This window comes from Neovison vison, chromosome 11, assembly GCF_020171115.1.
Source record: "Neovison vison isolate M4711 chromosome 11, ASM_NN_V1, whole genome shotgun sequence".
Classification (NCBI taxonomy): Eukaryota; Metazoa; Chordata; class Mammalia; order Carnivora; family Mustelidae; genus Neogale; species Neogale vison.
In genome coordinates this window covers 199,245,784-199,260,560 of record NC_058101.1, presented here as the reverse complement: position 1 = coordinate 199,260,560, position 14,777 = coordinate 199,245,784, and the positions used below count along the sequence as shown (strand labels likewise).

The following is a 14,777-nucleotide window of genomic DNA, read 5'->3' as shown; positions in this document are numbered from 1 at the left end:
TACTTGAGGCCATTTGGATAACACAGTATTACCTGCATGACGGGTAAGTGTTTCCTTGGTTTTTTTTTTGTTTTTTTTTTAAAGATTTTTATTTATTTATTTGACAGAGATCACAAGTAGGCAGAGAGGCAGGGAGAGAGAGAGAGGAGGAAGCAGGCTCCCTGCTGAGCAGAGAGCCCAATGCGGGACTCGATCCCAGGACCCTGAGATCATGACCTGAGCCGAAGGCAGCGGCTTAACCCACTGAGCCACCCAGGTGCCCCGTTTCCTTGTTTTTTTCCTCTGAACCAGAAAGGACTGCTGGCCAAGACCTTCAAAGGCCTGGCTCACGCTGAAACACAGATGAATACGGCGGTGGCCTCTATAGTCAGAGTTCTGGTTTAAAACATCATAAAAATACTTAAATAGAGATGATGGATATCCAGGTGGGCAGACAAATTGAGAGATATTATTTACACTTTACCCTCAAGGCCTGCAAGGTGGGAAAGCTGCATTTAGCTCAGCCATATTGGATCCTCGTGCCTTTTCCCATCTGTCTGAAGTACGGAGATTCCGGCCTTTTCCCTACCATTACTGGTGCAGTTGTGACCAGAGACCACATAACTGTATTCATATATGTTATTATTCTATTCCTCTTGTCTGTAATTGTTATCAGGAAGAACAGAATCACTCTTAATTTCAAACCATACAAGCGAATTGCTTTATTTATTTTTAAACCATAGAAGAATATTCTTACTTTACATTCCTGAGTGAATGAGCCTCATTATCCATATTTTTTCTTTTTTGATCATTTCCAGTTTCTGTTTCCTTCTCTATATAAATAATTTTAAAAGAATTTTTAATGATTTGATGAGGTTTAAGCCACTTTTCTTATAGCCTAAGGCACTGTTCTATATATTTTCCAATTAGAAATTTCTCGGTATTCACACTTATTCAGTAGCTATTTTAGTACATTATTCCTATTTGCTTCATTTTCTAAGTTTGCACATTTGCTATCTATGATAAAGCATGGAGACTAATTTTCAGTTTTAAAACTGCAACCCTAGGGCACCTGGGTGGCTCAGTGGGTTAAAGCCTCTGCCTTCAGCTCAGGTCATGATCCCAGGGGTCTTGGGATCAAGCCCAGCATCGGGCTCTCTGCTCTGCAGGGAGCCTGCTTCCTCCTCTCTCTTTCTCTGCCTGCCTCTCTGCCTACTTGTGGTCTCTGACTGTCAAATAAATAAATAAAATCTTTAAAAATAAAATAAAATAAAATAAAAACTGCAACCCTCCAATCTATTATTTTTAAAGTAGGCATAAATATATCTTTACTTACGTGAAAGTGTTCGCAATGTCAAGTTGAAGTGAGTTACAAGATCAAATATTATATGTATATTGCATAGATATGAGGCACACATATTCATACAAACACATGTACACACACAGAAAAAGTCTGAAAATGTTAAGAAGGTAATCATTTTAATGTGTTTTCTTTTGGAGGCGGGCACTTATCTATATCCTCTAGTTTCCGAATATTACTGCTTAATGCCTGTTTTAAGTGAAATATTTTAAATGAAAGAAAAGGGTTGGGATGGCCAGTGCGCGGGGTCGTGTTGAGGGACGGCCTTTCTGGGTGTCTCAGAGCTGTCCCTCTCTGCCAGACGCCCCGGCCAGCAACCTGCCAGTCATTCCCAGCTCCGCCCCCTTCCCCACTTGTTCCCGCCCACCCCTCGTCCTGCCCATGCCCCTTCTCTTTCTCACATCCGGCCGCTTCTCCAAATCTTCACCATCCTTTCGGTTCTCTAGTCCAAGCTAGCATTCTGTCGCCTGGACTTAGACAAAAATCTGCCAACAAGCTTCCCTGCTTCCGCTCCAGACCTCCCACTTCCAAGTCCTCTACGGTTTAGCCGGAGGGATCTCGTGTCTCCTCACTCACTGGGCCCCCAGCCCTCTTGGCGTTGGTCCACCGAGCTCTCCTCGGCCTGCAGGCACGTGTTCGAGCAGGTTCCTCTCTCAGCCAGGCCGCTTACTGCTCTCAACCCCTCACCTGGGACGCACATGCTTGTTACCGGGTAGATCCTGTCGGTCCTAAATGTCATTTAAGGTCTTCTTTGGGCTCTCAGTCGCAATTAGACCGTACCTTCCGTTCTCTCTCTTTCTAACTTGCGATTTTTTTCCCAGTTTTTCTTATACTTTTAATTGCATATTTATACATGTGATTAATTCTTTAACCTCCCCACCCCTTCTCCATACTCAAATTGAAAGAGGGTAGAGACTGTGTCTTGTTCGTCTCTACATTTCCAGTGAGTCTTGCCGTGTTTGACATGTATGATGAGTGAATAAAAAGATGAAAGACCGCCTGTCCTTGTGCACAATTCTATGCCAATGCACGTCGATCTGTCCCATTCTTTTGAATTGCTGCCAGCGTTCCTCTAGATGGTTTTGTCTTGCTTTTTCATCCAGTCCGACAATCTCTGCCTTTTAACCCATGTGTGTAGATCATTTATTTTTACAGTTAATGTGATTGTTGTGACACTTAGGTTTCTCTTTCTCCATCCATTTACTTTTAACCTACTTGTGTCTTTATGTTTAAGAATATTACTTAGAAGCCACACATAATTTTATTTAACCAGAATGAAACTCTTTGCATTGTGTGAGGTGTTTAGATCATTTATATTTGATGTGATCATTGACCTCATTAGATTTAAGTCTGTCAACTTGATATTTGTATTCATTTTGCCCCATGTATTCTTTGTTCCTCTTCTCCTACCTCCTTTGGATTAGCCGACTCTCAGTGTCTTTATTTTAGTAGTAGCTTTAGGGTTTAAAGTATACACCTGTGCTATAACACAGTATCTCTTGAAGTGATATTTTGCCACGTCACATATAATATAAAGAACTGGGACGTCTGGGTGTCTCAGTTGGTCGAGCTGCTGCCTTCGGCTCAGGTCATGATCCCAGGGTCCTGGGATCAAGTCCCACATTGGGCTCCTTGCTCAGTGGGGAGCCTGCTTCTTTCGCTGCCTCTGCCAGACACTGCCTGCTTGTGTGTGCTCTCTCTCTCTAACTTTCTCTCTCTCTCTGACAAATAAATAAATAAAATCTTTAAAAAGAAAAAAAGAGAACTAACAATAGTATACTCTTTCTCCCCGCCTTCTTTTACAGTGTTGTTGCAATATGCTTTACTTATACCTATGTTATAAAATTCACAATATACTGTTATGATTTTTATGCAAGGAGTCTTAGATCTTTTAAGAGATTTAAATAATAAAAAAATATATCGTTCATGTAACCACATAGTTGCCACAATCCAGTGCTGTTCATTCCTTTGTGTGGATCCATATTTCTAACTGATGTTCTTTTCCTTCCACCTAGACTGCTTCCTTCACATTTCTTGTAATGAGAGTCTACTTGTGGTCAACTTTTGTACGTTAGAAATGATAGACATTTTTCCTTTATTTTTGAAAGATATTTTCATTGAGTGAAGAATTATAGAATGACAGTGTTTTTTTTTTTTTCTTTCAGCATTTTAAAGATATTACTCTACTGTCTTCTCAGTCACATTATTTCCTACAGGGAACTCTGTATGTTATGTGCCTTTTTCCTGCATCTGCTTTTAAGACTTTCTCTTTATCACTTTTTTCTTTTTCCATAAACATATATAAGTTTGATTACAACCAAATGTCTTGGTATAACTTTCTTTCTGTTTCTTGTGCTTGGTGTTTGCTGAGCTTCTGGGAATCTGTAGGCTTAGTGTTTATCAAATTTGGTGTTTGCTGAGCCTCTGGGAATCTGTAGGCTTAGTGTTTATCGAATTTGTTGTTTGCTGAGCCTCAGGGAATCTGTAGGCTTAGTGTTTATCAAATTTGTTGTTTGCTGAGCCTCTGGGAATCTGTAGGCTTAGTGTTTTTTGAATTTAGTGTTCGCTGAGCTTCTGGAAATCTGTAGACTAATAGTGTTTATTGAATTTGAGAATTTTTCAGTTACTATTTCTCTAAATTTCTTCTGTTCACTTCTGTTTTCTCCTTCAGGGACTCCAATTACATCTATATTGGTCACTGAAAATAATCCCACATCTCACTGATAATGTAATTATGTATTTATTCTCTTTCTCTGAGCTTCATTCTGTTCCATTTCTATTACTCTAAGTCTGTTTCCCTTCTCTTTGGCACTGTGAATCTTCATTCATCCCACCCAGTGTATTTTCCATCTCAGACAAGATAATTTCATCTCTAGCAGTTTGACATGGGTCTCCTTGTTATATCTTCACTGTCTCCATTTAACTTTTTGAACATATGTTTTGATGTCCTTATCTATTTGTTCTAATACTTGTGTCAGTTCTGAATCTGTTTCAGCAGACTGATTTTTACCCCTCATTATTTTCTTGCTTCTTGGCACACTAGAAATCTTTGATTATATAACAGACATTGTAAATTTTACCTTGTTGAGTACTGGATATTTTTGTGTTCCTGCAATATTCTTCAGCTTTGTTATAGAATAGTTAAGCTACTTGAAAACAGTTTGATCCTTTCTGGCCCTGCCTTTAAGGCTTCAAATGAGACCAAAACTATGTTTAGTTTAGTGCTAAATTATTCCCCACAACTGAGGCAGGGCCTTTCTGAGTACATTACCTAATAAATTAGGTGGCTTTTCCAGTCTGGCTAGTGAGAATATACACTGCTCTTGCCTTTGTGTGAGCTCTGGATACTGTTTCTTATAATTCGGGGGTCCTTTAGAAGGGCAATTTTGCCTCCAGAGTCTGAAGTATTTTTTGTTGTTATGCCTGGGAGGGCTGCTGATACCTACTGGGCAGCGGCCAGGAGTGCTGCTGAACATCCCACTAGAGGGTAGCCCCCAAAAGAGGAATGTTTCCATATGAAATGTGGATAATGTGGAGGTTGAGAAACGCTGTTATAATCCTTCCAGATGGCTCGTTCTCTGGCCTGCTGTTGTCTCACACACACATGCTGATTCGTACTCTGCTGAATTCTCAAGGAGGCTCCTCTACAGTCTTCCAGAGTTTTCTCCATGCAGCTCTCTTATTTACTATTGTTAGCAAATGTCATGTTTAAAGAAAGACACTTGCCTTGAGGCACCTGGGTGGCTCCGTTGGTTAAGCATCTGACTCTTGATTTGGGGTCAGGTCATGATCTTAAGGTTGTGAGATGGAGCCCTGTGTTGGGCTCTGTGCTCAGCGGGGAGCCTGCTTGAGGATTTTCTCTCTCTCTCTCCCTCTACCCTTCCCCGGCTTGTGCTCTCTCTCTGTCTCTCTTTCAAATAAATAAATAAATATTTTTTAAGAAGAAAGAAAGAAGAAAGAAACTTGCCTTGTTTCATCTTCTCAACCAGTAATTATTTACTATAAATTATTTTTATCTGTCCCTATGTCTTCTCAGCAAGCATAACTTTTGTTATTCCTAGTAGATTTCTCTTTTGCTATATTTCCTTTCACAGGTTTGTTTGTGTTTTATTATTTTTTTAATATTTTATTTATTTATTTGACAGACAGAAATCACAAGTAGGCAAAGAGGCAGGCAGAGAGAGGAGGGGAAACAGGCTCCCTGCTGAGCAGAGAGCCCGATGCAGTGCCCATCCCAGGACCCTGAGATCATGACCTGAGCTAAAGGCAAAGGCTTAACCCGCTGAGCCACCCAGGTGCCCCTTTGTGTTTTAACTTTGTGCTTCAAACAAGATATCTTAATTCACTTGTATTCCTCTATTTAAACCTGTAACCTCAAATTTTAGTTGTGCTTGAATTGAGCATTACAAAGAAATCATCATAGTATGATTTTATTTTTGTACTTAATTGTTTTAATTCTTTCCTTTGTAAATTTGCTGCAGAAAACAAGATTTCCTCTAAAATTAACAATAGCAATTGATTTCCTCTTGTGCTCAATTGGCATTAATCTAGCTCTTCAGTAAAGGAAATACTTAGAGATTCTTATGGGTGTGCAAAGTTGTACTTATTATTTGATTAACATAATTGGTAATAAATCATAAATACTAACCTACTAGGGAAAATATGAACTGTGAATAATGAAAGGTAAAATTTTCTTGGTATTGTGTACAAATAGCGTAATTTAGGTCTATAATCTAAAATACACTTGAGTAAATTAGTGTTTTTCTGAAGTCTGCTTATTCTTTTGGGTGAGCTTTTTCAAACTATTACAAACATAGGAGGACGGTCTGGGCAGAAGATATTCAAAGCGACATTCAGGAATTTGTAATTCTTACAGAAAATAACTAACAGTGGGAGTGTGGGGGAATTTGACCAATGACTTACTTAATCCTCGGGATTGGATATTTGTCTTTATTTCAGTTGCTAGATAGACACATAAGTTCACTGAATTTTTTTTTAAAGATTTTATTTATTTGACAGAGAGAAAGAGATCACAAGTAGGCAGAGAAGCAGGCAGAGGGAGAAGGGGAAGCAGGCTCCCTGCTAAGCAGAGATCCCAGATGTGGGTCTTGATCCCAGGACCCTCAGATCATGACCTGAGCCGAAGGCAGAGGCGTAACCCAGTGAGCCACCCAGGTGCCCCAAGTTCATTGAATTTTGAAGTACAGATGATTCTAGGGTGTTTGTTATAAGCCAGATACCTTGTAATCATTGGCTGAAGGATTTTAAAGATATACTGAATCCAATTAAAATCAGATTACTTGCTAAAAGTGCAATTAAGAAATGATTCTTTGGAGTTAGGAACATGTTATGAAACAGTGTAAGACTGTTGTTAAGATCTGTGGCCAAGTTTCAAAACAGGTTTAACTAAAATGTCTGAAATAGACAATATGATTATCCTAAATCTGGTGTCCTGCACATTCATTTAGTCAACCAAATACTTTGCAGAAAAAATTTGAGAAAAAAATAATAACCCAATAATGGAATTTGCTTTAAGACCAGCCATGTTTTCCAGAAATGTGCTGTGGTTAGTATCTGAGTTGTTTTTCAAGGAGCTAACGAAAGTCAACCAAACTAGTTTGATATTGTTATATACATGCTATAGCAAGTTGAATGAAACTTTTTGGTCAACTTTATTTCTAATAGTTTTTCCTTTATTTTTTTCGAAGGCCTTTCCCACTGTTGCAGCTAAGATCCTGTCCATTAAATGCTTTATGCCAAGTGTGTGCACAGTGAAACTCTTCCTGTGTAGGACTGTGCAATCACCATCAAAATGCTTCAATTTAGCCCTACTTAAGCAGCTGCATTTTTTAACCTTCAAATATTTAGTTGTGAGGGCAGCAGATAATGCAGAAAACTGCCGTTTGAAGTCATACTGAACTCACTGACTTCCATCAGAAGCATTACAGTGGTTGCAAACATTACAGTGTAGATTAAATCCTTGAAAAGTCTGAAATATGTGCAAAAATGGGGAGACAGATGCCAAAGACTTTTTATTGTTTGGAATCACTAAGATCAAAATGTTTCTGTCTTTGATGGTATATTTGAATACTACATCTTGATTTATCATGGCCCTTCCAAATTGCTTCCCAGATAAAGAAAAGTCATATATTTGTGGCTAGAGATAGTCTAGAAAGCTCAAGAATACCTAAAATTATCTTTTTATTACTCACTTATTAGCATTTTATTGATTCTGATTTATAACCATTGGTAACATCACCATAGGGATGCATCTTTACTATTGAGGGTGTATATTTGTATCGCCACATCAAAGAACTTATTATCTAATTTGCAAGATCATGAAATTGCATCATGGGTTGTATAATAGAGAATACATTTTGCATTCTAAAATGCAAAGGGACAATTAAAGACAGAATGGAAATATGAATGATCTAATGCAGACACTGATCATTTTTTCTACAAAGGCCCAGGCAGTAAAGAGTTTAAACTTCTCAGACCAGCATTAGTTTCCTAGGGTGTAGTAACAAACTACCCCAAACTCAGTGGCTTAAAACAACAGAAGTTTATCTTTTCAGTTCTGGAGGCAAGAAGTATGAAAATAAAGGTATGGGCAGTGCCGTGCTTTCTCTGAAATTCTTAGGAAGAGTCTGGCCCATGTTTCTCTCCTAGCTTCTGCCGTTTGGTCACAGCCCTTGGCATTCCTCGGCTTAATCGCTGCAACACTCAGCCTCTGCCTCTGTCCTCACATGGTCTGCTCTCCTATTTGTCTATATGTGTCTGTATCCAAATCTTCTTCTCTTGTCTCTTAGAGAGACACCATTAGATTTAGGTCTAATGACATCATTAGATTCAGGACCCACCCTAATCTAATCTAACCACATGCTTACTCCATTGCTGCTATAAACGCCAGAAGGTCACATTCACAGGTACTAGGCATTAAGACTTTGATGTATCTCTTTGAAAGACACAATTCAGTTCACTGCAGTCTCTGTTGCAACCATTCAACCCTGCCTTTGTAACATGAACACAGCCAAGAATGATACATAAATAAATACATGTACTATGTTCCAATAAAACTTTATTTACAGGGGCACATGGGTGGCTCAGTGGGTTAAAACCTCTGACTTCAGCTCAGGTCATGATCCCAGGGTCCTGGGATAGAGCCCTGCATCAGGCTCTCTGCTCAGCAGAGAGCCTGCTTCCTCCTCTCTCTCTCTCTCTCTCTCTGCCTACTTGTGATCTCTGTCAAATTAAAAAAAAAAAAAAAAACACTTTATTTAGAGAAACAGGTGATGGGTGAGATTTGGCTGGTATGCTGGAGTTCACCAGAGCCTGGTCTAACTGAAGCAAAATTACAGTGGAGGAAAGAAAATAAATAAATAAATAAAAGGCAATTTCCTCTGGCTTCAATAGTACATTTTTTTGTTTATTTGTTTGGTTTTTGCTTTTTGTTTGTTTGTTTGTTTGTTTTTTCAATCAGTCCATTTTTAAAGCATAAAAATGCATACATATGTGTATATTTAGCAGCACCTATTTTAAAATAGATGTTAACCCAAGGCAAGAACTGGAAATTGTATAATAATTTCAAGACCCAAAGTTCTATTACTAAGAATGCTTGAATTAAGGTATTTATGGTCAATGGAAAGCTTTTTTTTTTAATAAATAAGATTTTATTTATTTATTTGAGGGAGAGTTAGCAAGCAAGAGAAAGAAAGGGAGAGAGAGAGAGAGAGAGAGAGAGAACATGATCAGGGGAGGGGCAGATGGAGAGGGAGAAGCAGACTCTCTGCTGAGCAGGGAGCCCGATGCAGGGCTGGATCCTGGGACTCCGGGATCATGACCTAAGCAAAGGCAGATACCCAACCGACTGAGCCACCCAGGCACCCCAGCTGAAAGCTTTTCAATGGTCATTTAGTTATGAGAGTTGATATGGCCTTTCTCTTAAGAGATCAAGATCGCTTTGGAAACGAGATTTTTCTTGAACTCACACACACACATTCACTCTGTTAGAAAGAATGTCCTTGATTCTCCGCACTACATATATGCTCCATGAGGGCAGGGACATTGTTTCATTTAATGGTGCGTCCTCAGCACGTGGAAGAGAGCAGAATACATAACATTTAGGTCAATAAATACTGACCTAAAGTAACTTTTGTTTTCCCTGGAACAAAGAGAGTGAATCGGTGTGTTGTTTTAACCATGTCGTATAGAACTATGCCCTGTTACTACTGTATCTTGAAATTATTTATTATTTTAAACTCAAAGGAGAGCTACAATAAAAAAAATTCAATTTCTATTGAGAGCTAATGGAAGAATGTGTTAAGAGAATAATGGGGTAATGAATCAGAAGAGGTCAGGGAAAACATCCTAGTTTTTTTTTTTTTAATTTAATCAGATTCATGGAAAATCAGAAAAGGGTAGGGAAGTCAAGATGTGTTTCAACAGCCAAGGTAAATATTAGCAACTACGCTTAAGAGCCCGGCTCAGGTCCATGGTGGAGGAATGTGGAAGCCCATGTGAGGGACCCTTCACAGGCAGTAGGAATAGAAGATACAGTTCTGTTCAAGAGATAGCAGGAGGAGCCATCCAGCTTTTCCGAGCAAAGGCTCTGGAGCTCTGTGATCATTCCAGCTCAGAATGTCACCCCCTCCTTCTAGCTGTATGGAAGGCAGAAGTCGGAAAGTGAAAGGTAGAGGACTCCGGATGTTGCTCAGACAGAAGAGAGAGTTTTTGACAGTGTGGATGTAAACCGAACCCATGTGGGAGAGCCTGAGTCAGCCCCGAGACCTCATGTTGAAAGCACAGTAAAGAGAGGCGTGATGGGTATGATGATAGCCAAGGATCAAGAGAGGGGGAGAAATTCCTTGGGAGAAGGATTCTCCGTGGGAGAAAATATCTAAAAAGAAGTCACAGCCTCCCAAGGCTGGGGAACAAAAGAGAGAATCTGGGGCCACCAGAAATCATTTGTTTCAAGTTGATTATGGAATCATTCCAGTAAAAAGTGGGTTTAGGAAAGAAGGAGTGGGGTGGGAGCAAACACTGAAGGCCTTTGGGGACCTTCAGATTTAAGAGAAAGATCAAATGAGAAAGAAAAAATAAAATCAAAGGAGGATCATTTAAAATGCAGATTAGGCGTGCTAGGCTGGCTCAGAGGAGAGTGACTCAGGATCTTAGGGGCTTGAGTTCAAGCCCACTTTGGGTGTAGAAATTACTTAAATAAATAAACTTAAAAAAATTTTTAAAGTGAAATTCTGACTAGCCCTGGGCCACCATCCCTCTTTAGGCGCAGTCACTTTGACCCCTATCCATTGAGAAAATCAGGAAAAAGGCTGTTGCTAAGCAAAGAAACATAATTCACCTTCTTCCTTCTTACTTAATCTTGTCACCAGAAGTTGCAAAAACTACCCCATCAAATTAGCTACTTGAATTGCCTTAAAATGAGAAGAGCACAGGTTTGTTCTTTCTTTCTTTCTTTCTTTTTTAGATTTCATTTATTTATTTGAGAAAGAAAGAGCACACACACATGAGCTTGAAGGGGGTAAAGGAGGGGGAACAGAAAAGCAGGCTCCCCACTGAATGGGGAGCCTGAGGTAGGCTCCATCCCAGGACCCCAGGGTTATGACCTGAGCCCAAGGCAGATGCTTAACTGACTGAGCCAACCTGGCACCCCTGGGATAGGGCAGATTAAATTCATTTTCTAGAAAGGAAAATGCATTTTTAGGAGAGGAATAGGAGAGAAGGATCCGCTTTTCCATAGTTGAAGATGTTTAGGTCCTTGAAACATGAAAATTGTGCCAGCAGAAGAAAAAGTCCTTGCAAAAATTAATAGAATGTTCAAGGTATTTGACAAAGTTTCTCTTCCAAGAATCTCCCAATTTGCTCCTGCTCTTAAAAAAAAAAATCAAAAGAAATAAAATAGTATACATTTTTATAAGAAAAAGAAAGGAAATTTATTTGTGAATGGAGAAAATGTGATAAGAGAAAATTGCCCCATTGTGGAAAATTTAACCAACATATCAAGGCCAACTTTGAGCTGGCTTCTGTGTTGAAATCTGATCTTGAGATTAATGTTTTGTATTAATGTGAAAAATCAGTTATACTAGCTTAAGCAGGTGTCCATAACTCTCAGAAAGTATGCCTTACTTCCTGATCATACAGGCTATTTTACAGTGATTTCACAAATTTTCTTTTTTTATTGCTGTTGAAAGCAAGTTTTCTAGATAGACGACAGTATTACTTTCCACCATTTTCCAGATTGAGAAGGATGTAAGGTAGTCCGTTTTTTGATGAAGGTTATGCTGACATTATGCAAACCTTTTATCTTCACAGAGAGGCCAATGAGAGTTGAACCCTGAGTGTAATCTGTGCCAAGCAGGACTGATGTGCACCCAGAAGGAATGAAGTATGGATGTGAAAGAACGTAGGCCTTACTGCTCGCTGACCAAGAGCCGACGAGAGAAAGAACGGCGGTACACAAATTCCTCAGCGGACAATGAAGAGTGTAGGGTACCCACACAGAAGTCTTACAGTTCCAGTGAAACCCTGAAAGCTTTTGATCATGATTCCTCGCGGCTGCTTTACGGAAACAGAGTAAAGGATTTGGTTCACAGAGAGGCAGACGAATACACCAGACAAGGTAGGTCATGGTTCTCATAAAACATGGAGCTCTCCAATGGGGCCAACTTGTAGTTGTTGCTTTTACTTCCCCACTTGAGGTGACATGATGATTTTCCAAGTTCATGGCTTATCACTGATTCAGATTTTTGAGTTATGAGACGGTCACCTTGTATTCCAGAGCAAAGATAGAAGGCCACCCACAGGCACACTGACCCCAGATAAGGGGGCTGACACATGGAGGGAATCACTGTACACAGTTTGTGCATGAGCTTTGCGATTCTACTCACAACCCCTGTGTGTGCACAAACTGGACACCCAGGTCTCCTGGGCTCCCTCATCATCTCATGAAGGTGTCACACGCATTGTTTCTGCAGTTGGAACTGATGCACGGGGGGAGGGACAATGATGAGAAAAGCCCTGTTAATTCATTAGAAAGGAAGAACCTTATTCTGAATGATCTCACGATCCACGCAGCCTGTCCGGCTCTGAAGACAAGAGCCTACTACGGGAGGCAATCTAGAACATTGAAGTTATGCCTTAAAGCACCCTGGCTTCTCGTAATCCATGATGGTTTGGTCATTCGCATGTATTTGTTGACCATTTTTATGCCCTGTCTGCTGCCTGCCTATTCTACCAGCAGAGTAATGATTTCTGTAATTCTACTTCACAATCTTAGACCTACCAATTTCCATGCTTTCAGACAATAGCTTATTTTAAACGTGGCGTCCGTAGTTCTATGATGTTTCTTCTAATACATTTTTGAGATGGGGGCAAGATTACTCCTAATAAAGTAATAATCCTCTTACATTTGACTTGCTTCATCAGTCTGCATAGAACTTAGCATCCCTTAGCTCATTTAATCAGGAAATGAGGAAAAATAAATTTAACTTCAAGTATAAAGAATATAGTCATTCTTTTCCAGTCACCATACAAACAGTGTGACTAACAGTTTGATATTAAGCAGGAACAAATTTAAGAAAAAGTAATAAAGCAATAAATCATTCAAAACTTTGGAAATTTTCCATGGTTCTTTTCTTCTCTACTTTGTGGAAGGAGCCATCCTAACGAGACTGAAATAGCATTCACTCACCCAAATCAGTTTACCTCAAAGAAGACCCATTTGATTTGCTAAAGAGAGATTCCCCCCGCCCCCACAAGCAGGTCTTACTAATATTACAGGTATCTTAGTTTATGAAAGGGGACAAAGCAGCTTAACATTTTAAAATCCAGTTTATAAGGGACAATCTAAAACACATATCCGAGATACATTCCCCGGGTAAGCCAAGGGACTTGAAGTCATTGTACCATGTCTTGTAATTCCAAACCTGATTTTTTTTTTCTTTCATATTGTCTACACAGCTGACATAGATTATCAGGGCACATTTAAAAACGCATAGGTACTGTGAAATGCATGCAATCTGAACCCAGTGTGAAGCCTTGCTTTTTGTAACAAAAACAACTGCTTAGTGCCTCTTGGGGGAAAAAAAAAAAAAATGCATCGTGGGATACCATTAGAAGACAAAAAAAAACAACTCCGCACATGTGGCGTGATGCGTGGAGGCTCATCTCCACCCCAAGCAAGCATTTAGTTTTGGCAGCACAAGGGATGCTTAAACGGGTTAAAAATAGCAAGCTGAAATTTTCACCTCCTAGGCAGTGCTAATCCAGCACAGACTGTGGTTGATGACACGGCGGGGCCATCTGTGGAAACCCTGGAACCAAGTTCTTGGGGGCCCAAAGAGTACCATCACTCAGCTTCTTGCCAGCCAAGGAGGAGAGATAAAGGGGCGGGGGGTGGAGGAAAGAGGGAGTGAGCGAGGCCGCAGAGGGAGGACCCTTGTCGGGAGCAGCTGGAAGGGGCAGGGAGAAGAGCTTTCAGGGCAGGAGAGAAAGGAAAAACAGGAGTGTGACGGGGCTCCCGTCCACCTGACATGTTCATAAATCAGGCCGTATTAAAAACATACTTGGAATGTCCTGCTCTGTACAGCCAACACGCGCTGATTCCTTAGTGGGCTCCAGGCGTGGCGCTAACCAGGTTATGTGCATGATCATCTGACCCCCCCACATGCGGGGGGGGCTCCCAGTAGTGCTCTCCTTTCCCCGATGGAGAGGTCTGACACCCCGTGCTTGACGACAGCGGAGCTGGGACTTGAACCTGGGCCGCTCCAGCCCTAGCGTTCACCTTCCGACCTCTCTGGGTAGGGACCACAGCAGAAAAACGGGCAGTTCCATGGAAGAATCTCCCTTTGCTTGATTGGTGTCAATTTTGGCCAGTTTTGCTGGTGTGGATAGAGAGAAACGGGGAGACCTCTTTAGGAAATAAGATGGAGGGGCACCTGGGTGGCTCAGTGGTTTAAGCCTCTGCCTTCAGCTCAGGTCATGATCTCAGTGTCCTGGGATCGAGCCCCACGTCGGGCTCTCTGCTCAGCAGGGAGCCTGCTTCCCCCTCTCTCTCTGCCTGCCTCTCTGCCTACTTGTGATCTCTGCCTGTCAAATAAATAAATAAAAATCTATTAAAAAATCATTTAAAAAAAATTTTAAAAAAAAGGAAATAAGATGGATAACGATGATTTGTGACCAGGTGGGGGAAGTGTGAGGGCGAGGGAGAGGGCGATTTGCAGATACTTTGTCTCTCCTGTGGTTCCGTACAGGGGATGTGTGGAGCAGGAGCAGCGAGTGTAGCAGGGAAATGACTAAGGAAAGGCTGCGATCAGATTGTGTTTTTCTCAAGCAAGCATAATGAAAAATCCTCCCGGCTTTCATTTTCTTTGAACCTGACAAATGTCAATTTTTCCTCACTGACTCGGATGCTGTGGGATTA

The 14,777-nt window shown here is 40.6% G+C and overlaps 1 protein-coding gene across 10 annotated transcripts in view; it reads left to right on the top strand.

Moving 5' to 3' along the window:
- The window catches only part of TENM3 (teneurin transmembrane protein 3), a 692,983-nt gene that overhangs the window by 241,095 nt on the left and 437,111 nt on the right, over positions 1 to 14,777 (top strand). For 9 of the 10 annotated variants that reach the window (XM_044225666.1, XM_044225665.1, XM_044225674.1 and 6 more), the window contains exon 2: positions 11,669 to 11,975. In XM_044225666.1, the coding sequence (XP_044081601.1) occupies positions 11,744 to 11,975 (232 nt within the window). In that variant the 5' untranslated portion in view covers positions 11,669 to 11,743. Of the gene's footprint in view, positions 1 to 11,668; positions 11,976 to 14,777 lie in introns of those variants that run through there. The other variant, XM_044225675.1, reaches the window with a different exon arrangement.